Raw genomic sequence first — 25,048 nt, forward strand, 5'->3', positions numbered from 1 at the left:
ATGCCGGGCGGGAGGAGGACCGACACAGCGCCCCCTCGTGGATGGGCGGGGGAGTGCGGGCAGTGCGGCGAGAGGCGCTCGTAAAGGGCCGCGCGCCCCATCCGCTCCGCCAGCGCCGAAGCGGCGAATCCCAAACCCAACCACAGACGCCCTTCGTGGGTGCGGCGGTTCATCGCCCTAAGATTTAAGTTCCCCGAGCTCGGCTTACCCCACTCCTCGTCCAGAGCGTGCTGGGGATGCCCATCACTCCCTACATTTCCCTATAGTCCTGGTCTCACAGTAACCCAAGGGAGGGGGGTGGGGGAAAAGCGATGCTGGGGGCCGATGGGGAGGCCTTGGTGCAGGGTAAGTGAGCAGGAGGCTGCACGCAGAGCCCCTGCAAACTCAGTGCAGCGACCACACCCACGGTAATGCACCTACAGCACACACAGACCCTGCACCCCTCCTCCCAGATGGGGGCCCTGGAGCTTCACAGAGGAACCCCCCCCCCTCACCCCCCCCCCCCGAGGATCTGCTCTGTGCTGCACCTGCAGCTCCGTTAAAAGCATCATGAGCCCTGCACCTGCCTACCAACAAACCACCCGAGCCCAGATCCATTTTTCCTTTTAATGCAAAAAAATAGCCAAACACATCTTCCTCCCCCCTCCCACCCGCCCTCCCCTGGTGTGTTTCCTTCGCTGTTGTTTTGCTTCATTCACATTTCCAGCCAAGCAGCTCTCCCCCCCCTCCCCCACAACCCCCCCAGCTCTCCCTTTCGCCTTCTTATGGGAAGAGGAGGAAGGAGGGAGGGACCACAGAGGGGCACTCGCTGTCCCAGCGATGCACCACTCCTAATCCTGCAGAGAGATTATAGGAAGAAGAAAATAATAATAATAATAATAATACAAAAATAAAACCACCAAACGGATAGCGACAAGCACGGAGCAGCTCCAGCACGCAGTGTAAACGGGATCGCCCCGATCCGATCCGGGGGCCGGCGCTCCTGGAAAGCGACAGTGCGACATGCTTTGCACACCCCACCGTGGGGAGGCTGTGGTTTCAAGCTTGAGTTGTTCTTTTCGCCTTTAAGCAAGTGAAGAGATCAGAAGAAGTCTCCAAGCAGCGTCTGCAGCACCGAGCTCAGCCAGGCAGGGAGAGGGACGGGGGGAGAAGTGCTGCGGGGGGAAAAGGGTGCAGCCCCAGAGAGGCTCCGGGGCTTTGCAGCTGGTGAATGTGGGCATGGGAAGGGAGAGCAAACAAATACAAAAAATAGATATAAAAACAACGTGTGTGGAGGAAAATGCAGACAGCAAAGTCAGGTTTCCTGTCTTCTTCCCCGAGGCAAAAATAATAATAATAATAATAATAATAATAATTAAAAAAAAATAATCCCAGCTGAGGTGACAGTGAAGAGTCCGAAAGAATTCCCTTCCCTGGGCAAAAATAAAAATATAAATGAGGTACCTGTTCCATCCCTTCCCACAGTGCCACCAGCACTCAGTCACTGGGTATTGTCTCTCTGACATGAAACCATCCGGGCTGCAGCAGGCCCAGGGCAGAAGCACCATGCCCCCAGCACCAGGAGCCCGGTCCGGTCCATCCCAGTGGGGTTTTCAGCAGAGATACAGTCTCTTCTCGACCCTACAAACAGGCAGTATTGTTCAGTGCTCCACGGAGGTGGAGCCTTTTCCAGGTCTCACACGTTTCTCCAGCTTTTTGTTTAAAAAAAAATTATATATATATATATATATATAATATATATACAGTACAATGAAAATATCCATGGAAACAAATGGGGCGGCTGGAAAGGATGCTGAACAAAAAAGCCCAAAATAAAACAGATTCCCAACTCTTTCCCGAGCTGATGCTCGCCTTTCCCACCAGCCCTAGTCCTCCAAAACCACGATCTCCACGTTGTGCACGTGGTGCTGGTGGTCCTCCACATCTCCCACCACTTTCTCCTCAGTCCTCAGCTCCGTCTCCAGGATCACTGCTTTGCCCTCCGACTCGTCCACGTCCGCCTCGGGGTCGGGTGCTGGGTCGATCTCAATGATGGTCTGCCCGTCGTCCGAGGTGCCCTCCACGGCCTGGATGGTGGAGGTGAGGCCGGACTCCATGGCCACCAGTTCCACAGGGTTGACCACGGCTGCCACGTTGGCCAAGGCACCGCCATCCTGCATGGCAGCGGAGCTCAGCAGCGCCAGGCTGGAGGACGGGTGGAGGGTGACGGTGTCGGAGGAGCTGGTCTTGGAGGAGGACACCACGGTGGCGTATCTGAAGAGCTGAGAGCCAGAAGGCAAAGTGTGGACAGTCACCGGGCTGGAGCCTTGGCTGATGGTCGCCACGGGGATGTTGCCCACTGAGAACTGCTGGCCGACGGGAGCGATGGCGATGGGCGAGATGACGGTGAACTGAGGCTGCTGGATGGGGGTCGAGGGGCTGAGGACGGTGGCAGAGGCCGGGCGCTGCAGGCGGGGTCGTTTGGGGGGCTTGGGAGCACTGACGGGCATCAGCACCACGTTCTGGATGGTTTGGGACTTGGCCTTCTGGTCCTTGGCGAGTTTCTTCTGCTCTTCCAGCTGCCGCTCCAGGTCTGCAAAGAGAACAGTGTGTGGGGTAGGAGCAGCGGGCTCTGAGAGCTCCACCAACAGCCAGCCCACCCCACAGAGGAGCAGAGGCTGCTCCACACCAGTCAGCTACATCTACTGCCAAAAGGATGGGCATTCCTAGTCCCCAGAGGAAACACACCCACAAGGAATGGACGTCCCCTCTGGTGACAGAGCATGGCTGGGTCCCCATCTTGGACATCCCAAGAGCCAAGCCCTGCGCCTGGGACAAGGAGCACAGCTGCCTGGGTCAGCTCAGACATCCTCCTCAACCCTCATCTGTGTCAACAGTGGAAGCCAATAGCAGCACACTAATCTCATTTATCCAGGGCAGTAGGGGACTAGGACACCCCAGATAAGAGCAGTCCCTACAGGACGCACAGAGAGGATGGAGACACATCCACCAAGCAGCCCTGGGGAATCCAGGTCAGGTTATTGGATTCAGATCAGGGAAAGCCATGTGAGACACCAGATAGCTCCACGTTGAGACAAGCAGACAGCTCAGCACCACGCAGACAGTTTTATTTGGTTGGGTGCAGCACTACACTGCCAACGGCCCAGATGACTGCAGCACAGCTCGCAGCTAGCAGCAGCATCTATTTGCTAATGGCAACTGAATCAGATCACACTGCAGCAAAGGGCACAGCCCCTACTCTGGGCTACTGAACACCCTGAGCACCTGCTCTCTGCTAGGCAGATGGAAGGGGGTTGTGGCACATTTGTTTGAGGGCTACATGGATTGAAGAACCCAAATACAGTTCGTTGGGTGTTATGTTGAGGGAAAGTCACACTGGTTCCCAAAAGAGGCAAGAGGATAAGAAGCCAGGGCAGACTCTACCTGCGAGCGTGTAAAGAAACTGTTCTTCTCCTTGCTCTGTCTGGTTTTTCCTGTTGTCCAGAACCTTCTTGACTGTGTCCATCAGGCCAAATGTGTGAGCAACGTTGTTCAAGACTGCAGCATCTGCAAGGAAAGTGCAGGGGGATGAGTGCCTAGTCCCACAGGGGGCCAAAGGCTTCAGCCAGGAACTCAAAAGGTGCTGTGATCAAATCACACGTGCAGGCTGACAAGGGCAGACCCATCTCCCTCATCCTTCTGACATCCAAGGACTAAATAAGTTCGTTCACATGATAAAGAAAATGAAACAGAGATGTGTCACCCAAGCAGCTCGAAATTGCTGCAACTGAAAGCATAATTTGCAATCACACAGATACAAACCAGATCTCCACCTACAAACCATCACCCCGTGCAGCTGACAGTGTCATTAATGTGCCAGCTCCACCAAAAGCTGTGCAAAGTTTCTATTATAATCCACTGACTTCAATCACTCACGGCTTCCAAGAGCTGCCACCTACCAGACACAAAGATCCACCAGCCCAAAGTCATGTGGGAAGAAAAAAATATCCTGGGTAAACTGAAGTTTGAGGTTGCATGAGTGTTCTACAGCATCAACAAGCAGTGCTGTCGACCCTGTGCTAACAGGGTCACGAGCTGAATTGGATTAGGGAAGGGATCCAAGTCAGAAATAAGCCTCAAAAGGGGAGGGAAGCTATTTTTAACCTGGATCAGTTCCCTTCTCTGGTTCAGCCCCAAAACAAGGTTTTTTGGCTCAGGTGAGGACAGAACGAGAAGTGAGATGGCAAGATCTGCTTAAGTTCACACTGTCATGGAGAAAAGTGTTTGGGTAACTCCAGTCCAAGCAGCACATCTAGGCAAGCTTTAACCAGCACCTGGAGGTAAGGACAGTGGACTCCTCAAGCTGCCAGTCAGTGCACTGCAGGAGCAGGACACATCGAGTCCTTCTGCATCACACTGGGGCAAATGAGTGCACCTCCTGGCTGGGCAGGCTGAGACCACACTCAGGCTCAGCTCACACTGCTCAGCCAGCAGGAGGGAACTCACCATCCCAACCCAACGCCTCTAAATGCCATGGCTGGACTCTTCTCACTTGCTTGCCTGCTGCTCCCTTTCGAGCATCCTTCCCCATGATGGAGGCTCTGGCTCATCACCTACCTGTCATCTGGAAGGGAGACTGCCCCAGCCTCTGCTGGACGCCTCTCAGCACTTCTTCTATCTCCTTCTGGATGTTGCACACGACTTCTTCCATCAACCCCACATCAGCTATTCCCTTCCAGAACATCAGCGTGTCCTCTGGCAGAGAGAGAAGGAAGAAGTCGACACATACAAACATTTGGCATTTCCCCCACAGGACTGTCTTAAAGCTATGCCATGTGCAGTAAGCTTTCTGGCAAGAATAACTTTGCAAAATGACTTTTAATTTGGCCATTTGGGGTGGATATCAGATGCAAAGTAAAAAAAAAAAAGCAAGAGAAGAAAAGCACACAAAAAAAAACAACACCCAAAAGAAACAAAAATAGATCCAGGATGCAATTCACTAACAAGTTTTCAAGCAGCACCACGACCTCCAAAGCAACGTTTCACTGCTTCTATTCATCTTTCCCAAGATGCAGAGCTTGAAATCTATGAGGAAATTCCTCCTCAGCTTCTGCACTGATCCTGAGAGGGAAAGGAAAGTGCTGAAGCCAGAGAAACACAGCCAAGAGGGCCAGCAGGGTACTAACAAGACACTGCTCGGTGATGGCTTCGGTCTTGCTCCAGGGTGGCAGATGTTTACATCCTTTAAATGAACAAAAAACCCACAGTCCTCACTGTAACTGGCAGCAACTGATCTGAGGGATCAGCCTCGGCCTCGAGTCCCACGCTGCCTGCAAGTGGTAGGGAGCCCTGTTAGGCAAGGACCCTGGGAAATTCTGGGATGGCCAAGGTGGGGGGGGAGGGGACAGATCCGGCACTACCTCAACCCTCCTTATTGAGGATTTTCATCTTCCACATGTGAGCAGAAGGACAGAAAACACTCAAGGAGCGGCCAGAGCTTACCTGAGATCTCATCTGTGTCCTTTTTCATGCCCTCCTCTGTGGCCATGGTGACAGCAGCTGTCAGAGCAGAGTTCCACTCGATCCCCTCCTCCATGCTTTCCTCCGACAGTGCGATCTGGGTGATGCTCCCTGCCAGACAGGCAAGGTCAGCCCTCTCTGCAGCACCTGCCTGGAATCCCTGCTTTGTTTTTCATCCCCTGCCTTTCTCAGGCTCTTTTTCAGTCTCGTGGTCAAGCTGGTTCTGCCTGGCCTCTTTCAAACAAATCAGCTACAAGCAAGTAATGCTGTTTCTCATTGGAAGAACAATTGTGAAAGGCTCTGGGGCTTCTGGACCACATGCCCTCCGAAAAAACACTGGTATTTGGCTTTGGTATTAAAGGAGAAAGGGATCAGAGTAGAGAGTTAGGGACCAACTCTCAGCCCAGCCAACTTCCTCCTTCTGCATCAGCAACAGAGTGCTCTGCACCTCAGACACGCCCTAACCTCTTATAAGGGAAATGGTACAGTCTGGGTCTGTGCTAGTTTATACACAGGACATGAATCCAACTTGACCCTAAGTTTTTTTATCAAATTTTGGACACCTAAGGCAATACCCAGCCACTGCAATGTTTTCTCACAATCTTTCCAGGAGATTTTCCTTAGCTTACAGACAGCTCTGCCATCCCACCCACCCACAGCCTTTTAAAAAAGTAACCTGCCCAGCTGAACAATGTGGTATTCTTCCCACTTGACCTCTGCGAAGAGATCATTTCCTGCTGCAAAGCATGCGATTAGCTGAGACTTTGTAGCTGGAAGGACAGTCAAATCAAGCCCTCAGCCTTCGTACTCTATTCGCTGACCTCCAGGTGATGAGGAACAGACAGCTCCTGAGCTCAGCATGCCTGGAGTCGTTAGTATTAGCCCATGCCATGCCTTTGTTGTTGACCCTACCATCAGCTGAGGTGGGGGTCTGCACCACGCTCTGCTGCCCCGGCATCGGTGCTCTGGCGCTGCTGATCAGGAGATCAAACTTGGTGCTTCGGCACGTGTTGGTGCAAACCTTGTCATGCTGATAGAAGTCAATCTGCCCCGAGTCCATCATCTTCCTGTGCAGGGAGTGGGAGAGAAGCAGACTCAGCTAAAGGCTCAGCCTGGAGATGAAAGGCAGTGTTCCACTTTGGCCATGGGAAAGATGGAGAAAGGGGAACCCGGTGCCATTCTTCCACACAGAAGTGCTGAGCTTTCAGATGGTACACACAAGCCAACCCCCACCTTCACATACATCTCCAGCTAGGGGCCACCCTCTCCCACCCTCATCAAATTCCGTTGCTATTCAGGATGAAGAACCCTGCCCTGCAGACCAGATTCTCTCCCCCTGAGGTGCTGCGGGCTGCTGGCCAGGGAGCAAAGCTGACAAAACGCCAGACACAGAGGTGAGCAGGTCAGATACCTCAGCATGATTCCTCCGAGACGGATAGCCCTCTTCCAATCCTTTAGGGTAGACTTCCCAGCCAGGTGAACAAAATGCTTCGGGCTGATCAGCTGGTCATTGAACTGACAATGAGATAAACAAAGGCTCAGCAAACTTGGTGTAGCATTGCTTCAGAAAACTGTGGGGAAGTCACCACAGCCACTCCAGCTCATCTAAGCCCTTACTTCTGCCCAGAATGAGAAGCTGCTTTCAAATTCTTCCCAGCTTTGAACCCCTAAGCACATCAATGATTCTAACTCCAGCACGGATACGTTTGTGAAGACAGCCTGCCAGTCATTGGCATTCAAACCACACAGCCCTCGCCAGGAACAGCCCTGCAGGCTTTAGTACAGAGCATGAACCAAATGGTCTCCTTCTGTGAGAATGTACAGTCATCTCAGAGATGGGAGCTCCCTACGAAATCAAATTGACCAGCAGAGACTTGGTATTCACAGGTATTCACTTGGGCATCTGTTCTGTCCTGCTCCAGCACCTGAGCTCCTGGCGAGGGCCAGCCCTGGAGTGCTCTCACTGCAGAGCCTTGTGCCTCAGCCTCGGTGCATCAGCTGTTATATTAGCACAGTGTCAAATGGGAAAAGGTAACAGCAAGATTCCTCTTCCTGGTGCAGCCTGCTCAGCAAGGGGCTGACGGGAGCAGAGTATCAGGACATGAAGGGAAGGAGACAAGGAAGAAAAGCTCTGGCAGATCTCACTGCACATTCCTGCCTTCAGCTCCAAATCCCTCCACGAGAGCCAAATACAACTCTGCTTTAAGCAGAAGCCAAGAAATATGAAGTAAACGAGACCTTCACCCCTTAACCCACTCTTCCCCTTCTTCTCCTCCTGCACTGCAAAGGTAAAGTCGCTCAGCTCCAAGGCTCAGATGAAACACAAAAAGTAAGGAAGTGTTGTGGAGATTCAGTGCCAGACCCGGAGAGCAGAGAAGGGATCCGCTGCGAAAACCCCATTACCTTTACACACTTGACATTAATTCCTGGACAAACAAACTTCTTCCAGAGCAGGATGGCTTTGCTCTCCCCACAGGTGATGGGATAGGCAATCTCGATTTCCTCGTTGGTTTCAATGGTGCTGGGGTCTGAGGGAGGAAAGGGATAAGTGAAACTTGCCACCCAAGAGGCTCAAACCCCACACACTGGGAGCTGAAAGCCGACAGGCTGAGGGACCTACGCTCAGGTAACCAAAAGAAGGGCTGTTCCTAGCTCAGGATCAGTGCTGTTTTGGCCTTCTGTTATGGGCTCTAACAGCACATGACATCTGCTTTTTAATATACAACAGAAGCTCATCTGTTTGGAAAAAGTGGGAAATTCAGTACGTCTGTAAGGGGAAGGTCAGTGAGAGCAACCATCGGTTTATGGGAAAAGAGCACTTTGGAATCTGAAACACCCATCTGACAGATTTCTCAGAGCCTTTAGCAGAGATATCAGCTATTTACTCATCAGAAGTTCTCCGTTCTGTTAGATTTTGCTAACATTGCCAGAAGAGCCCCACCCACTCAGGAAGCAGAACACCAGTGAAGCCCCAGTGACAGCCCCTAAGGACAGGAGGCCAGGGAGCACACGCAGCCAGCCTCAGCTCTTTAAAACACACAACCCAAACCTCTACTGGTATCTGTTCTGCACGGAACAGCAATCAGAGTGCAGTGCAGACACCCACTACTACCCTGATAGCCCTCATCCCAGCTGCTAGTGTCTGCACACCGAAGCTACAGTGAAATCTTGGCTCCTCAGGACCCCTTGGGAGCCCTTCCCATGCACTGCATGAAAGCCAGGATCTCAGCTACAAGCCCAAGCAGTAACAGCTCTCTTGTTCCAGAGCATGCCCAGACCCTGCACCCACATCCACAACAAGAGCATGGGGAAAGGCATCTGCAGCGTGAAGCCCCGCAAAGTGGGGACACCCCCTCGTCCCTGCAGAGCTGGGATTGTGCCCATGCCACACAGCAACTCACCGATCCCTTCCTCTAGCTTGTGTATGGTGTGTGTTTCCACGGCCACGACGGCAGCACTTGCCTCTGAGCCCTCCTGGTAAATCCTGTTGGGAGAGCATCCATCGATAAACAAGCTGTTAGAGTCATGGAAATTCAAGATTCGTGGAAAATTAAGATTCACAGCACAGGGCTACAAACCTGGCTCGCTTCTTTCCTCGAGGGACGCGCATTTTGTGCTTGATGCAATTTCAATCACAGTCATTTTTTGGCACAAAGACACGATAACAGTCCCAGGGACTGACACAGGCAGAGGCATTGCCAGCACCACTGACACAGCCCTGCAGGACGCTTCCCTCGGCCTTTTTCCTTTGATTCCTGACACAAGCAGTTACCAACAACAGGAAGCAGAGCTCAATGGCCCAGGATTTCCCCTCCAACCCTGCGTGACATTTTGTAGCATCGGTGACTTCCCCCGGGGGGATCATGCAGGGAAGAGCCATTGTCAGGCCCACAGCAACCCCGCTCCGCAAATACAGCCGAACCAGAGCTGGTGTATTTCCATCCTACAGGAAGATGTGCCTGGTAGTGGCTGCTTTAGAGTGCTGCAAGATCCCCCCCCCAACACCCTGGCAACGTCGTATTTTAGAGGATCAATACAAACTAGCACCGAGGTGCATGCAGATTTGAATGCAGCGGGGCACAGACAACCAGCTGCAATGCTGCAAAATCCCACCTGGGGCTGGGAAAGGGATGGGGAAGGATGGATGCGGGGCCGGGGCATCCCCCGTGCCCACTCCCCGCTGGCAAAGCCATCCAGCTGCAATAGGCAGGGATGGCACCGTGCAGCCACATCTCTGCAGGACGACTTCGGTCCTCGGGGGCTCCGCAGCAGTCCTACACAAAAGCCCTTTTTGAGTTACTCCTGGCGAGGTTGCACATGGTTTATTCCCCTCCGTAGTGGTGCGGAGCTGGAAAACGCATCAGATTGCAGCCCCCCCCCTCCCCCCCCACCTCCAGCCCCCCACCATCGCCCCGCTGCCTGACTCACCCCTGCTGCACCGGCTGGAGCTGAAGGATCACTTGGGTTTTGGTATCCTCCGGGTTCTCCCCTTCGTTGCCGTCACTTGGTACAACCACCACATCACCCACCGGGACGCTCACTTCGGCATTCGCCATCTCTCACATGAAGCCCTCGAGCGGTGGGCAAACAGGAGGGGGGGCTGTACCGCGGCGGCCGCCCGAGCACCGCCGCCTGCGTGCCAAGGGGGAAAAACCCCGTCAGCATCATCCCCCGGTCCCACTGCAGCACGCAGCCCGGCTCCGGGCTGGCAAAGCAGCCCGAAAGAATGGAAGCAGGCGTTTGAAATTCACCACCAGAGAGACAGCAGGTGCCTGTCAATGCACGCGAGGATTTCTCCCCGCCCGTCCATCACCGTGGCTGGGAGCATCCCACCCTCCAGCACCCCGCAGTCAGGCAGCCACCAGCTCGGCAGCGGCTCAGCCCGGCCCTGCGAACCGCATTTGAGGTTCTGGTTGTGGCACGGGAAGGATAACCCCCAGGGCTGAGCTTCTCCTGCGGGTGGGAGCGTGTCCCGCAAGGCGCTGGGATGCACTGGGACGTGCTGGGGGCAGCCCCTGCTCCTCGCTGCTGGGGGGGTCCTGCAGCGCTGGGGCGGTGCAGATGCTGGCTGTGTTCTGATGGACATGGGCAAGCACAAAGCTGGTTTTGTTGCTGCGGGAGCGCCTCGGCCCTGCGCACCTGGCTCGGGTCCGGGCTGTGCAGCATCGCACATCCCCACGCTCTGCACTGCGCCCCATTCCCACGTCCCCACGAGGGGCACAGCGTTCCCCCAGCACCACGAGCGATCCATCTCTCTGCTGCGGATCCCAGGGGCGCTCGGGGCCAAACCCCAGCCCGGCCCCATCCGCCCCGCACTGAGGGCACGCAGAGCCGAGGACGAACGCGCGGCACACCCGCAGCCCGGGCAGCTCCGTGCCACGACGTGAGGGCACCCGGGGACCTCAGGGCTCAGCCCAATCCCACCCGCGGACGTCGGGGCCACGCGTGGCCGAGCCCCCCGCGCTGCCTCCCCCCTCCAGGGGCCGAGGTAGCCCCGATCCGGGCCCATGCCCGGCGGATCCCGGTGCAAACGGCGATGCCCCCTTGGGTCAGGGCTGGGGGGGAGGGGGGGGGGCGGGGGGGGGGGGTAACGCGCGGACGCAGCGGGGCGTGGCCGCCCGCGGGGGGGGGCGTGGCCTCACCCCCCCCTTTCTCTCCCCCCTCCCCCCCTCACCCCCCCCGCGGGCGGACGCAGCGGCGCAAACCCCCCCCCCCACCCTCCGCCCCCCCGCGGCGCGCGGCGCCCGCCCTCGCGCCGGCGGCGGCACGTACGGCACGACGCACGCGCCCCCGCCCCGCCCCGTCGCGCCGCCGCCGCCGCGGCGTGGCCCCTCCCGGCTCCCGTAGCGTCGCCGCCGGGCCGGCCCTTACCGTCGTCGCCCGAGCGGCCGAGACCGGGGGCTGGGAGCTGAGGGGGGGAGGGGTGGGGGAAGCGGGGCCGGGCAGAGGGGAGCATGCGCAGTGAGCGCCGCGGCCTCGGCCGCCAGCACTTCCGGCCGCCGCCTGTCTTAAAGGGGCCGCTCCGCCCTGAGCCGAGCGGGGCTCTCGGCCGCCCCCAGCTGGTCGGACCGCCGCGCCGCTTCGTCCGAGTGGCGCCGAGGCCAGCCAATGGCGGAGCGGGACTGGAGGGCGGCGGCCAATAGGCGCGAGGGGGCGGGGCTGCGCGGCCGGTGGCGGCGCGGCGGTGGCGGCGGTGCCGGGAGGATGCGGGCTGGCGGCGGGATGCGGGCGCTGCTCCTGCTGCTGCTCCGCCGCTGCTTCCTGCTCGGGCCGTGCCCGGCCGCGGGGCAGCACGGTGAGTGCGGGGCGGAGGCGGCAACACCAGCACCGGGACGGGCTCCCGGCGGGGTCGTCCCGCAGCGGCGTCGATCTGGGTCCCGGCGGTACCGCTGCACTTTGGGGTTTCTTTCTTTGTGGGGCGGTCCCGTTGGTGTCCCCACTGAGATCTGCCGTTGATGTTTCTCTTGAAGTCGGGTTTGGGGTTTACTTTTGGGAGGGAGTGAGCCGCTGGCGTCCTCATCGGTGTCTCCATTCGTGTTGGGTTTGGGGTTTTCTTTGTGGGAGCTGACCCGTTGGTGTCCCTATGGATGGCTCTGTCCATAGAGCCATCCTTCCAGCCCCACATCCCATCCGGTGGCCCTGCTTTGGCTGCCGTCCCATCCCTTCCTGCGTGGAGCCCGGAGTTTCCCCTCCCCGTAGGGTTTGGCACCACCGAGGATTTGAGGTTTCGTTTCCCAGAGGATGAAGGGTGGGAACCCCCAAACCACAGCCCATGGGGGGGCTCAGCACTACTCCCCTCCCATCCTTGTACTCCTAAAGTGCCATTTTCCCCCGGTGCACAGAGCAGACTTTGCTTGAGGTGTGTGAGCTTTCCCGCCCTGTCCAGACGTGGCTTTGCCGACTCTGGGGGCAGGAACGGAGCACTTTGGTTAACACGACCCAGTGAGAACCCCTCTAACGCTTTTGTATCTGGATTTCGGGGATATTCTGCCACGAAGAGCCCCTCTGTGGTGGATGTCAGCGTGGGTATGTGAGGGACAGTGGTGGGCTGGGTGCTCTGCAGCCCCGTGGGGTTATTTCCCCCAAATCGCCCCCATTTTGGGGCCCTTAAAAGTAAAGGGGCAGCACAGTGATGTCTGCAAGGGGGAAACTGGGGCTGCTGCGACCCTGGGGGCCGTTCCCAGCAGAGTTTGAAAGAGGGCAGGTATCCCTATGGGGCAGTGCAGAATGGGGAAACTGAGGCACAGAGAACAACCCCACTCCTTCACCATCATTTAGGGGATGGCTGCGGCCACACGGTGCTGACAGAGCAGAGCGGGACGCTGAGCTCCAGGAACTACCCCGGCACGTACCCCAACCACACGGCGTGCCGCTGGCAGCTGCGAGCCCCCCCGGGCACCTCCCTCGTCGTGGCCTTTGGAGACGTCGACCTGGAGCCCTCGGAGCACTGTGCCCACAGCTCCCTTCTGCTGGCCGACCCTGAGAGCGGCACCGCTTACGGTAAGGGGGAAACTGAGGCAGCGCCGGGGGGGTGCAGATCGTGTTACATAAACCCTTTGCTAAGGAGGGGATCAGGGGAAATCCGGCTTTTTAGCTGATTTCATCCCCAGGAGGATGGGGCGGGGAGGGAATAGCCAAGGCGACCCAGATGGGAGCAGATGCTTCCGCCGATTAAGCAACTTTGCCCAAATGTTTCCAGGATTTCCCTGGAGAGATTGAACGGTCTCAGAAGGATTTGATGGCACCCAGAGGGGAGATGTCTCCAGAGGGGAGAAGTGGGATGAGACAGCCCCGATGGGATGGGATGGGGCAGCAGAGAGGGGTCAGCCACGCAGCCCTATTCCCATCAGCACACTGCCAGGTGTTCCAGGCACCCCCAGCCTCTTTCAGTGCCATTGGGATGGGGCCAGGCAGGGTCCTGCCAGCATCCCCCTCCCTCATTGTCATCCCTGGATTGGTCCCAGCTGGTTGTCGGGAAGCGGCTGACTCAGAGCCGGCTCCTGGCGCCCAACCAGCGTCACAGCCTGACCCTGCTGCCCTCCCCTCGAGGACGTGCTGGGGTCCTGTGGACTGTCCCCATCCCTGGGACAACAGCAGCACTGCTGGAAGCATCTCTGGGCACCCAGGGATGGAAGCGACACGGGGCAGCAGCCCATCCTGTTGTGCCCTCCGTTTATTGGGATGGATGGACAAAGAGAAGTGTTGCAGGCACCAGGGACACCTCTCGTCCCCATCCAGGCTCAGGGATGTCCCTAAGGAACCCGTCTTCCCCGCTAAGCTGAAGTTTTAATCAGGGAGATGGAGACTGCAAATTAATTTGGATTAAATGGGTCGCTGCTCCGGGGGATTTAGGAGGCAGCTTTGATGGCTCCCGTGGAAGGGGGACGGGTGGCAGTGGGGAGGGTACACAGACCCGTTCTGCAGCTGAACCGTGCGTGCCTGACCCACAAGCACTGCCCCAGCAAGGGCTGTTGGCCACACGGCTGCTCGCTTCATCCCAGCTGGGTGCAATTCAGAAGCTCTTAGGAGAAGTTTGCTGGGAAGTGGCGGGGGATGACCCAGCTGGCAGACATGACGTCACCCCAGCGTCATTTTGTGGCTGTAGAGACAGTGATGAGGCAACCCTGAGCGTCCTTCCCAGCACGCAGCTCAATCTAGGTCCCTGTGCCCACCCCCAGGGACCCCAGTCCTCCCCATGGCCCCCTCCCTCCCGCAGGGCCCTACTGCAGGAATGCTGGCCCCGCCACCCCTCTGCTGGTCACCAACTCCAGTACCATCACCATCCTGTTCAACAGCACCAGCCACCGTTCAGGACGGGGCCTCCTCCTGTCCTATGCCAGCTCACAGCACCCAGGTATGGGGAGGGGTGGGTGTCCGATGTGTGTGCTGATCCCCCAAGGCTGTGTCCCTGCCCATAGCAGTGGTGCAGGGAGCTCTGTGCCCACCCCCCAGCATGGCTCCCATTGCCTCCAGCCCCCCACAAGCCCTCATTTTCCTTGCCTGGGGGCTGTGAGTGTGGGAGAGGTGATAGGGAATGGGAGCCTGAACTGGAGGCTCCCAGACTGGGCACACCCAGGGCAGCTGGGACCCCAGTATCAAGTTCTGCTCCAGACAGTACTGTGCCCAAAGAGACACTGTCCCTGCAGACCCAGGGGGCAAAAGCTACCCCTGGAGCAGGATGTGGTTGGGAAGGGGATGGAGGTGGGTTCCCCAGGGATAGCTGGCTGCTATATGGGGGTCCCACAGCCCCTCAGTTTAGGGCATCTCTGCCTTGCAGACCTGATCTCCTGCTTGGTCAGAGGCACCCACTTCTCCCAGGAGCGTGTCAGGTGAGCAGCTGTCCCAACAGCAGCCTGTCTGAGCAGTCCCCATCCCGGCATCACTGCCTGTCCCCATCAGCACTTCTGTCCCCATCCCACCCATCCTGTGCGTTTCAGCGTGTACTGCCCTGCTGGCTGCAAGGACATCGAGGGGGACATCTGGGGCAACGTGAAACAGGGCTACCGGGACGTATGTACAGAGCCCTACCCTCCTGGGAGCTGTCACTCCGTGGGGACTGTCCCCAGCGGGTGGCTATCGACCTGTCACCTCCATCCTGCTGCCAGGAGATGGAGGGAGGACAGGTTCGACAGGAGGACAGGTTCAGCCCTGGGGGGGGCCTGACTGCTCTGCCCCATGCTCCCCGCAGACCTCAGTGCTGTGCAAGGCAGCTGTGCACGCCGGTGTGGTGGCTGACGAGACAGGTGGGCAGGTCACCGTGTCCCGTGAGAAGGGGATCACGCTCTACGAGTCGGCCTTCGCCAATGGGCTGCCGTCCAAAAGGTGGGGTCCCAGTGTCAGACTCCCCCAGGTGGGTTTGCTGGGTCTTTGCCCCACAGGACCATTTCTCCCCTTCCCTTCTTGCAGGGGTTCCCTCTCTGAGAAGCGTCTCCTGTTCCACAAAGGTATTTTCCCACACATTAAGCCATCCCTTCAGCTGCACGAGGGGACTGCGGCTCCGGCCGGGTCCCCAGCTGCCACCTCACCTTGCAGCCTGCGGCGATGCCCTGGAGGTGGCCGCCTTCAACGCCTCGTCCTGGTGGCAGGAGGTGGACACGCTGGGGCAGGAGCGGAGCTGGGCAGCTGAGCGGGCAGCCCTGGGCACCCCCAGCCCCTCCTGGGCAGCTGAACCCGGCACTGACACCGCCTGGCTGGAGCTGGACCTGGGCACCCGCAGGAACGTCACAGGTCAGCACATGTCAGCTGCTGGATGGGGCTGGTGGCTGTCCCCATGCCTGCCTGGTCGCTGCCAGATGGGACCCCCACGCTGCCCAGAAAGGCTACGCATCCCCCCTCCCCCCAGTCTTTAACTCCCAGGAGAGTTCAGGCTCCTCATGCCATCCCCTGCTCTGGTTGTACTGGTGCAAACTGGGATCCAGATGGCATCCATCCTTCCTCGTGGCTTTTTCCTGTCCCCATTTTGTTCCTTCCCCACTGCAGCCATTTCTGGGATGAACAAGTCAATATTATGCTCTTGCATCTGGTGCCAGCGAGCGCCTTTTGTTCGGCCAAGCCCGCCGCCAACGGAGGCTTTGTGCAGAGGCCGGCAGCAAGAAAATGGGGACATTGTGAGACCGGGGGGCCGGAGGAGGGAGGAATGCAGCCGGGGTTTATCGGCTCCTCAGGGCAGAGCGGGGGATGTGGGAGCCCAGGAAGGAGCTGTGGTGATGGGGGGGGGGTTGGGGTGACATAAGGGCACATCCTGTCCAACAGGGATCATCACAAAGGGATCTGCTGAGATATATGACTTCTATGTGATGTCTTACCGGGTGTCCTCCAGCCGCGATGGGAAGAACTGGAGACCTTACAGGGGCAGCAGTGGCCAGGAGGACAAGGTGGGCACGGGGGCAGCAGGGTGGGCGCAGCCCCCTGCCCCCAGCTCTGCGGCCATCCCTGCCCTTCCCAGTAGGTCTTTGAAGGAAACGTGGACAGCTTGGGGGAAGTCTCCAACGCCTTCATCCCGCCCATCACGACCCGCTACCTGCGCATCACGCCGCAGAGCTGGCACCAGCGTGCTGCCTTGAAGGTGGCCCTGCTGGGCTGCCAGATGGCACGGGTCCGTGCAGCACGGCCCTATGGTGAGCATCCCTCCTGCCCCTGGGGACCTCCAGCGCCCCATGCTCCCAGCAGAGGCCCAGCTCTGACAGCACCCGCTCTGCCCTGCAGTGCCCAGCGTCCCAAAGGAGGTCCCCGTTCACATCCCCATCCCCACCAGCCGCCCACCCATCCCTGGCATCGCCCTGGACCCTGAGAAGGCAGGTGGGTGCTGCATGGGGGCTGACCCTTGTCCTTTTGGTGGCTCTGGGCAGGCACATTAGTTGTCCAGCTCTGCTCAGCCAGCTTGGGCTCTCAGCACCCAAGGGAAGCCCAAATGTGGAGGTGTGAGATAGTGGACCCAGGTGCTGATGCTGCTGTCCCTCCCCAGGCTCCACACTGCTGGTGATGCTGCTCATTGGTGTCTTTGTCCTCCTCTGCTCCAGCCTCCTGCTGCTGGCTTTCCTCTGCCGCAGGAGGAGGTGGGTCCCAGTCCACATACCCCCCTCCCCAAATCATGGGGCTTCTGGGGGGTTCTGTTAGGCTGCTGGCTGTGTCCTGGTGGCTGAACCAGGACAGCTTCTCACCTGTGTTATGCTCTCTCCTTTCAGGAAGCCAGCCACCAAGCTGAACTGTGGGCTCACAAAAGGTAACAGCCCCCACTCACCATGGGGGGGCTCAGGGAGGTGCCGAATTCAGGTCAGATGCTGCTGGTTGAAGGCCTGAGCTCAGGTTCCTTCCTGCTCATCCTAAAGTGTCCCAGTCTGGGGGCACCCCTGTCCCATCAGGCATCCAGGGGTGGTGGGAGGCAGGGGTCCAATGTGTGACAACTGGGAGCTTCTGTTTTCTGCCCAGGGCAACCCAATCTGGAGGCGAGCCAGGTATGCTCCCTGGGGAGCCTGCCACCTCCTGGATCCACACTGCCATCCTTCCCTGTGGTGCTGGGGGACCTCAGCCAGACCCACTCACCAGGTAACAGGGACACAGGAGCACAGACATACACTTCCCATACACTCCACCTTGATCCAGACCCTGCCCTGGATCCTGAGCCTCTGCTAAGGGAGAACCAGGGAGTGCATGGGCATCGCAGGGTGGCCAGAGGGCACTGGGATCCCAGGTGCTGGGGCAGATAGACGCTTTAGGGTGGGTGCCCTTCCCCACGCAGTTTTTAGTCCCTCAGGGTCCACTTTAGACTGTGCCAGGGGTGGGCATGGGGCCATTCCCTCTGTGCTGTCCCCATCTCAGGGCCGTGTGCCTCCACTGCAGAGTACGCCGAGCCGGACGTGGTGCAGGTGAGCCCCAGCAGCCAGTTGAGCTCATCCACCTTCAAGCCTCCCCCAGAAGAGGGCTACACTCTGCCTCTGGTTGTAAGCCACTACGACGTGCCGGGAAAACACCACGAATACGCAGAGCCTCTGCCTCCAGAACCCGAATACGCCACACCATTTGGTGAACCGGAGCACGCCGGCACTCGCTGGAACCCCAGTGACACCGCAGGGCTCCCCACTGCCCCGAGCCACGCCAGCTCCCCAGGCTCACCTCCAGCACGGTACGTTTCCCCCCCGCTGCAGCTCTCTGCTGGGGTGAGCGCAGCCCCCAGGGCGGAGCGGACTGTCAGCCCCCATGGGGACGGGCCCTCTGCGGAGGGGTCCCACTCACAGCTTGGAGACTGTCCCTTCTCGCACGTGTACCACGAGGCCTGGTGAGACAGCAGAGGAGGGCTGCCCAGCCGCGGGTGGAGCCCTTCCCTGGGGCACAGAGGGAAGATTTATAACTAAAGCTGCACTTTTATTTAAATATATATATATATACATACACGTACATATACAAACCAGTCCTCTCCATCAGCTGCCACGTGAGTGCCTGCTCACACAGGGCTCAGAGTGGGGTAGAAATCGGGGTGCGGACTGCTCCCCCCCCCCCGTGCCCTGGGGACCCCATCCCATACAGCCCCACCCCACCGAGGGGCACTGACCACTTGTGCATCCACACCGGCACCGCACGCAGGATACGCGCCCTTAACCCCTCCAACATAACCCACGTGATCGCACCCCACGTGACCACATCCGCCGCTCTGCTCTTCGCACCACCCCGCCCGGGGCGCCGGAACAGGCGGTTACCGGCGGCCCCTCCCACAAAAATTGTGCTTCCGAAATCTCTTGATGTCGATTCCGCGGGGGCGGCCGTGGCCCCCCCGTGCCACGCACGGCAGAAGCCCTTTTTAAAGCTGCGCTTGGCTGCTGCGGCCGCTGCAGAGCGGCGGAGTCCCCTCAATGTCGCGGTGAAACCCCGCGCGTTTCCCCTCGCGGCGCTGTGGAGCGTTCTATTCTCTGCTTTTTTCCCTTTGAACTTCACTGCGTTTTCGCCCATTTCTGCTCCTTTTTCCCTCAAAATACCGATGTTTTCCCCCTTTCCTTCGGCCTCGGAGCGCTATGCAAATCGCGCGGGGCATGCCGGGCCTCCCCCCCTCCCCTCCACCGCTCTGCGAACGCGCGGCGGCGTCCCCGAAGGATCCCGTTCTGTGACTTCCGGTCGGCGGCGCCGCGAGCACTTCCGGGTGCTGCCCCGGAACGGCATCCGCTGTGCGCGGCGGAGGGAGCGGCGGCGGCGGCGGCGGGAGCGGGCCCGCCCGCGGGGCATGGGGAGGTACGGGAGAAGGGACCGGGAGCGGTGCGGGGTGAGCGCGTGGTGCGGCCTCCCGAGCTGCAGCCGCTACCGGCGGGGCTCAGGCTGAGGTTGGCTGCGGGGGCAGCGTTGGTGCGCCCGAGTCGCTTTGCGGCCTCGTGCGGCGATGTAAGGACCGAAACGCGGGGAAGGGACGCTGCAGAGGGCACCGAGAGGCTCGCTTGGTTCTGGGGTAGGTGCTCGCTGCGGCTGTGAGTGGCCCTGTGATGCGGCACCGGTGTTTAATGATCGCTGGGTGTTAATTGAGGCCGCGTGCGCTGCAAGGAAGGAAAGTGCGGAGCCGCTCAGCGGGCGGAGCAGAGCCCCGCTCTCATCCGATGTCATCTGAGGGCTGGAGCAGCTCTGCTGCGTGCTCATAAGGGGATGTGCTGCCTGGAGAAGAGAGGGCTCCGGGAGAGCGCAGGAGACGCAGGCAGGAGGGAGAGAGGCTTCTAACGTGGGTGGCAGCAATAGGACGGAGGGGAATGTCTTTGAACTAAAAGAGATGAGAATTAGGTGAGATGAGCAGCCCATCCCAGGCTGCCCCTGCATCAGGAGCTCGTGGTGAAACCATTTCCCGTTGAGGTGTTACGAGGGAGTGGGTGACACGGGACATATCTGGTGTTCCTGTAGGAATGAGAGTGATGTGGACGAGGAGGAAGACAGAGTAGGTTAACACTGGCTGCTGACCCCAGGAAGGCTCTGGGAAATGGCCTCTCCGTTCACTGGGCCCACAGCAGTGGCTGATGTAATTAAAGATCTAGACACACAGATAGCTGTAAGTAAACGGCGTGAGCTTGCCTTGAGCCAGCATGCAGGACTGGCAGGGACCTCATCCCGGGTGTTTTGCCTTTGGTGATCTTAACAGTGCACGAAAGGTGCCGGTAAGATCGAGAGAGAAGCGTGCAAGAGCACTTTAATACCAATGAATTGCATCTTGCTGCAGGATTTCAAAGCACTGCAAAGGCATCACCTTCTCCCCTGCATGGCGGGTGAGGATTCCTGCTTGGTGGGTGTGTAAATGAAGCACAGGAGCAAACAGCCTGCAGGCAGCCCCTGTGCAATGAAACACCTTCCTGGTGCTCGTCCAGAAACAGCACTGAGGGCACTGGGGTTTGAGCATAAAGGGCCTTCTGCCCCAATGTAAATCCTTCCAGGAGAGCCCTGCAGTGCAGCAGTGCATGGGTTTGCGTTGCAGTGAAGCACTAAAACAGCCACTGTCTGAGTGTGACTTCTGGTTTTGTTTTCTGTATGAATTAATCCAAACTAACAGCTTGCTCTGCTGGAGGGAAAACGTCTGTTTGTAGCTGAGGTAGGAGATGCTCTGCTCATCAGTCTGTATGCCAGTGTGTTGCATACAGCAGCTCCTGGTCCCTCTGTGCAATCACTTGGGGCTGACGGCACCAGTAACGTGGTGACCCCAGATCAGAGCTGCAGGCTGTGCTGCCTGTTGCCTTTCCTTACTGTGGCTTTTGGTGTCCTGCCATGGGAAGCCACGTCACTGCTCCTTAGAACTGGGGCTGAGCTCTGTGTCGTGAAGATGGCTCTGGATTTCAGGAGGGGGATTCCTGCAGAGTGGGTTTGGAGCAAGGCATTGCTGAAACAGAGACCACCAGCACAGGGAGCCTGAGCATGGTTGTCTTCTGGCTTGGGATTCTGCCCCGTGGGTTTGTGGAGGTTGGAGTGACCACGGGCAGGGCTTGAGCCTGCTGTTCGTTGCAGGCTGGGCCGTTTCCTTTGCTTAAATGTCAGCTCTGAGCACGGTCTCGCCCTTGAAGCTGTCTGCAGTGTGTGTGAGATGGTTCAGGCAGGCCCTGCTGGGAGGCTGAACACGACCCAGCAGGAAGAGGAGCAGGGAGCCCCTGCAGTCAGCGCACTGCATGCAGCTGCTGTGCTTCTCACTTCATTCCCGAGATACCAGGGAATGTTTTCTAAATGTTCCTCCTCCCTTTCTGTGTCCAGAGACCCGATCTGTAAACCCTGGGTCCTGTCAGCACCACAGGCAAAGCCCAAAAGCCCTTTGGATTCCTGCTCTTTTTGCTAACTCTGTCTTCTGTTTCTCTCTCCAGTTGATCGGTTTGGGTCCCCACAGCCCCAAGAAGAAGCAGGACCTCGACAAGCTCTATGATCTAAAAGCTAAAGCCCAGCAGATTATGAACCAGTTTGGCCCATCTACTTTGATCAACCTCTCCAACTTCTCCTCCATAAAGCCCGAACCTGCCAGCACTCCCCCTCAGAGCTCCATGGCCAACAGCACCGCCGTGGCGAAGATGCCCGGCACCCCCAGCGGAGGAGGGCGGCTCAGTCCTGAAAGCAACCAGGTAACCTCATCCCCAGCTGCAGGGCAGCTGCCCAGACGTGCAGCTAGCTTTGTTCCAGGAACAAACACCAGGAACTTCCCCTGGTGTCACTGAGCCCTGACTGTCTTCTTTATCCTACCACGCTGATGGATCACCCGTGATAGATCTCACTGCTGCTCAGCAGTGGTGGAATTCCTGATCTCTTGGCACATTTGGGCTGAGAGGATGTTGCCTTCTGCCCTGCAATAGTCCAGCACTCACATGTGTCTTTTTTCCATTTGAAAATGCTGAAGGTGACAAGCACTAGAGCAATGGAAATGCTTCCTTTGTGTCCTGAACACAAAATCTGTTGCTGGAAAGTTGCTTGCATTTGCCTTTTAAGATTTGTCACTGTCTCTTTGTCCTCTTTTCCAGTAGCCATGCTTCACCCAGGGGCATTTTAGTGCTGGTTTAGTGCAGGAGAATTAGTCAACCTGGCCTGCTGTGCTCTGCTTTCTGTTCAGAGCAGCCACTAGTGCTTGAAAATGACTCCTTAGCACCTGATGTTTCTTATCTGCCCTTCCTGAGCTGATGCAGCATGCCAGCACATGTGTCTTGAGTGTCTGCTTTGTGGGGGAGGAGGCCTTTTGTGGCCTTTAGCTTTTTTGCTAAAGCAGTGCAGTGAATTGTTCCTCTTTTCTCTCTCACGTACTCAGGTTTTAACCAAGAAGAAATTGCAGGACCTGGTGCGTGAGGTGGATCCAAACGAGCAGCTAGATGAAGACGTGGAGGAAGTAGGTACCATCCCACAGCAGGGGCTGCAGACAGAGCACATCTGGGCTTTCCCACAGTCCTGTGGCCCTTTGCCCAAAGCAGGGAGGGTCAGTTTGTATTACCCTGCTGTATTCTCATGGTCATAGCAGCCTTCAGCCATCCATGTCTCTGCTCCTCCGTGTTCAGAAAGGCTTCAGAGAAGCTGTGGCAAACACCTGTGCTACCTCATCTTCTGAGGGTTTAGTTTCCATACTGATAAGACCTGCTTTTGTTCTGTGGCAGATGCTGTTGCAGATTGCTGATGATTTCATTGAGAGCGTGGTGACCGCCGCCTGCCAGCTCGCACGGCATCGCAAGTCCAACACCCTGGAAGTGAAAGATGTCCAGTTGCACCTTGGTAAGGAGCTTGCCCTCGCCTGAGAGGTGGGCACACACCCCATTGTGGGGGTGAAAACCCATGAGAAAGTTCATTGCTCTCAGGACTGGGGAACAAGGGGAATGTCTGCCCCTCACCCCATCCTCTCCAAGCAGTGTGCTGGCATGTGCTCTCTCTTCCAGAGCGTCAGTGGAACATGTGGATCCCGGGCTTTGGTTCTGAAGAAATCAGGCCCTACAAAAAAGCCTGCACTACAGAAGCTCACAAACAGGTAAGGAGCCCTGGGGACACGCTGAGAGTCACACTGTAGGAGCTCAGTGTGGGTAAGGTGCTCTTGGGCTCCTGGCAGTGGTGAGTCTGTAGCCTTTCCCAAGTGGTTTGGACTTGAAGTAACTTCTGGAATCCCCACACTGGTTTGTGCAGAGGGGATTGAGTGTGGCAACCTGGTGGGAAGGGTTAAAAAGCAGCTGAGAGCATTTTTGGTTGTAATGTGATGAAGGCACAGAGATGACAGTAGAAGAGCAAAATCCAGGGCTGCTGCAAGCACAGCTGTGGGCACAGAAACAAAGAAGAGTGGCTGCTTATCTTCAGAAGGCTTCAGGTGTGCAGGGGTCTCCAATGAGATCCCCTTGTCTCCACTGCCAACCCTTAAATGAGGTTGGGGAGGGGGTGGATCCTCCTCCCCTTTTGGTCACCGGTGCATTGCATCACCTGAGCTCCCCTGGGTTGGCCCTGCATTCCCCCCAGGTGCTCCTTCACTGCTTCAAGCCACGACTTAGCATTTCCACTACAACTGTAGATTGTGCAGACACTTTAAGAATGATTGTAGGTTTGCAAATGCCACAGATGAGCACAGTGCTGAGAGCAGTGCTTGCCTTGCCCCTCCTGGCCTGATGCTTCCCCTGCAGGTGGTTAGAAATCAAGGCAAGGCCTGGAGTTTTCTTCCCAGGATGCTAAAGAAGGGACTGGAGGAGGCAGGAACGTAACCGAGATACCCTGAAGGGACTGCTTGGGCAAAGACTTGTGGCCACTTCTGTCTGGGATGCAGCTCACGTGCAAGTAACCAGAACTGCCACCCTGCATTTGCAGACCTGTGCTGCCTGGTACAAAGTCACAGTGGCTGGCTGTGGTGTCACACCCACAAATCAGTGCTTTTTGGCTCAGCTTCTTTTGTTTTTTTCGTGTGTCTGCAGGCCAAGGCTGCATTCAGCTACATGGAGAGCAGCACAGGGCACCTGCTGTGTCTTTGTGTGTCACAGCTCACTGCCTGCCACCATTGGAAGCTGCAGCAAGCTTAAAGGCCTGCTGAGCTGCAGCACAGAGCACGCAGTTGTCTGATCTCAGCTGTGACTGCAGCTGGGCAGCTGTTTTTTCTCCCCCTTAATTTTGTTTTAACTGAACTGGGCAATTGCTTTCGAAGCGTAAGGACAGAGCAAGGGAAGGAGGTGCCCTGCAGGAGCTGTTGCAGTTTGTGGGTGGTACTGCAGCTCTCCTAGAGCTCGGGTGGGCTTTACTCCCTCCCCTGGTGCTGCTGCTCTGCTTTGTCACACAGCCCCTGCAGATGTTCCTTTTCCTCGGGCTCCACCTGGGACACCGAGATTCAAATGGAGCTGACAGACCTGTGTGGAAACAAGACAGGCAGTGTCCCGAGACAACCCAGGATGCCGTGCAGCTGCTGTTCAGGTTGCTCTGCAGTGACCTCATCTGAGACTCAGCTTCCCACGTTCTTCTCTTTTTTGTTACAGAGAATGGCACTGATTCGTAAAACCACCAAGAAATAGCTCCTGGGAGGAGCCCGAGATGCACTCTGAGACATCCACCTCCCCACTGCAGCCTCCGCAATGCCATCCATGGGATATTTTTGTTAATGCTTTACAGAGAAGCATCTATTTTTTATGAATGGTGCAGCAATACCTGACGTTACGAGGAGATCTGCCAAAAACACTCTGTCCTCGTTCCCCCCGTAAGCGCAGCGTTATCTCAAAGCAAAGACTTTTTTCTTTGTAACTTGAAAGTGGTTTATTGTGTAAGTGGTTATCCGAGGGACAGAGCATTTGATCTTTGTGTGGGACAGTATTAGAAGCAGCTGTAGAGGTTTTTTGTTTCCTCCTTCCTGCCCCTCCCTGCTCCTGTACTTTGTAATGTCAGTGTTTATATAAATACTTGCGTTTGTTTTTCATGAATAAAGAAAGTTATTAATCTAAAAGCGGTGTGAGGGAAGGAGGCAGCTGCGTTCTGTGCTGGAATTGGAGCTGACTCAGAGGGGTTCGGAGGTGTCTGCTCTGAGAAGGGGGCTGTGCCCACTCTGTGCTCACTGCATCAGGACCTCCTTCGGGTGCTGGAAGGAGGGAGGTGGTGGCTGAGGATAGAAGTGTGTTTTATT

At 57.4% G+C, this 25,048-nt stretch overlaps 3 protein-coding genes and 1 non-coding gene across 5 annotated transcripts; 2 read left to right on the top strand and 2 right to left on the bottom strand.

Moving 5' to 3' along the window:
• Positions 1-1,706: 1,706 nt before the first annotated feature.
• On the bottom strand, positions 1,707-10,321 carry GMEB1 (glucocorticoid modulatory element binding protein 1). Of its 2 annotated transcripts, none has more exons than XM_065744745.1 (9): positions 9,928-10,321; positions 8,901-8,983; positions 7,903-8,027; positions 6,911-7,014; positions 6,412-6,566; positions 5,482-5,610; positions 4,597-4,734; positions 3,424-3,546; positions 1,707-2,572 (listed from the first exon to the last, which is right to left on the bottom strand). In XM_065744745.1, exons 1-9 carry the CDS (start codon positions 10,053-10,055, stop codon positions 1,866-1,868), a joined length of 1,692 nt encoding a protein of 563 aa, XP_065600817.1. In that variant the 5' UTR covers positions 10,056-10,321; the 3' UTR covers positions 1,707-1,865. The 2 variants fall into 2 exon arrangements, with proteins under 2 accessions (XP_065600817.1, XP_065600818.1); XM_065744746.1 differs by lacking the exon at positions 9,928-10,321 and adding an exon at positions 9,078-9,459.
• A 1,382-nt stretch (positions 10,322-11,703) lies between these two features.
• Positions 11,704-18,302, top strand: LOC136053650 (discoidin, CUB and LCCL domain-containing protein 1-like). Its single transcript, XM_065744512.1, has 15 exons — positions 11,704-11,794; positions 12,778-12,999; positions 14,216-14,353; positions 14,777-14,828; positions 14,937-15,009; positions 15,188-15,321; positions 15,406-15,443; positions 15,532-15,726; positions 16,252-16,373; positions 16,448-16,616; positions 16,705-16,797; positions 16,964-17,054; positions 17,184-17,221; positions 17,428-17,544; positions 17,839-18,302. The coding sequence occupies exons 1-15, from the start codon at positions 11,704-11,706 to the stop codon at positions 18,276-18,278; spliced, it is 2,013 nt and encodes a 670-aa protein (XP_065600584.1). The 3' UTR covers positions 18,279-18,302.
• Positions 18,303-18,668: 366 nt separating this feature from the next.
• Positions 18,669-18,795, bottom strand: LOC136053847 (U11 spliceosomal RNA). The gene has a single exon (XR_010622680.1). It is a non-coding gene; the product is annotated as a U11 spliceosomal RNA (small nuclear RNA).
• A 1,137-nt stretch (positions 18,796-19,932) lies between these two features.
• TAF12 (TATA-box binding protein associated factor 12) lies at positions 19,933-24,871 on the top strand. The gene is made up of 6 exons (XM_065744537.1): positions 19,933-20,014; positions 21,306-21,557; positions 22,232-22,309; positions 22,572-22,686; positions 22,848-22,936; positions 24,411-24,871. The coding sequence occupies exons 1-6, from the start codon at positions 19,946-19,948 to the stop codon at positions 24,444-24,446; spliced, it is 639 nt and encodes a 212-aa protein (XP_065600609.1). The 5' UTR covers positions 19,933-19,945; the 3' UTR covers positions 24,447-24,871.
• The last annotated feature ends 177 nt before the right edge of the window (positions 24,872-25,048 follow it).

Source organism: Cyrtonyx montezumae, unplaced genomic scaffold, assembly GCF_038088225.1.
Source record: "Cyrtonyx montezumae isolate F1298 unplaced genomic scaffold, pur_monq_1.0 scaffold_31, whole genome shotgun sequence".
Classification (NCBI taxonomy): Eukaryota; Metazoa; Chordata; class Aves; order Galliformes; family Odontophoridae; genus Cyrtonyx; species Cyrtonyx montezumae.

Excerpts from the sequence above, each read along its gene's own strand:
- LOC136053650 (XM_065744512.1), top strand. The coding sequence starts at position 11,704 with ATGCGGGCTGGCGGCGGGATGCGGGCGCTGCTCCTGCTGCTGCTCCGC. Across the intron at positions 14,829-14,936 it reads TTCTCCCAGGAGCGTGTCAG|CGTGTACTGCCCTGCTGGCT; the intron begins GTGAGCAGCTGT and ends TGTGCGTTTCAG. Across the intron at positions 15,727-16,251 it reads CACCCGCAGGAACGTCACAG|GGATCATCACAAAGGGATCT; the intron begins GTCAGCACATGT and ends CCTGTCCAACAG.
- TAF12 (XM_065744537.1), top strand. The coding sequence starts at position 19,946 with ATGGCCTCTCCGTTCACTGGGCCCACAGCAGTGGCTGATGTAATTAAA. Across the intron at positions 21,558-22,231 it reads TCAGTCCTGAAAGCAACCAG|GTTTTAACCAAGAAGAAATT; the intron begins GTAACCTCATCC and ends TCACGTACTCAG. Across the intron at positions 22,310-22,571 it reads TAGATGAAGACGTGGAGGAA|ATGCTGTTGCAGATTGCTGA; the intron begins GTAGGTACCATC and ends GTTCTGTGGCAG.
- GMEB1 (XM_065744745.1), bottom strand. The coding sequence starts at position 10,055 with ATGGCGAATGCCGAAGTGAGCGTCCCGGTGGGTGATGTGGTGGTTGTA. Across the intron at positions 7,015-7,902 it reads TTAATGTCAAGTGTGTAAAG|TTCAATGACCAGCTGATCAG; the intron begins GTAATGGGGTTT and ends TCTCATTGTCAG. Across the intron at positions 2,573-3,423 it reads GTTTCTTTACACGCTCGCAG|ACCTGGAGCGGCAGCTGGAA; the intron begins GTAGAGTCTGCC and ends TTCTCTTTGCAG.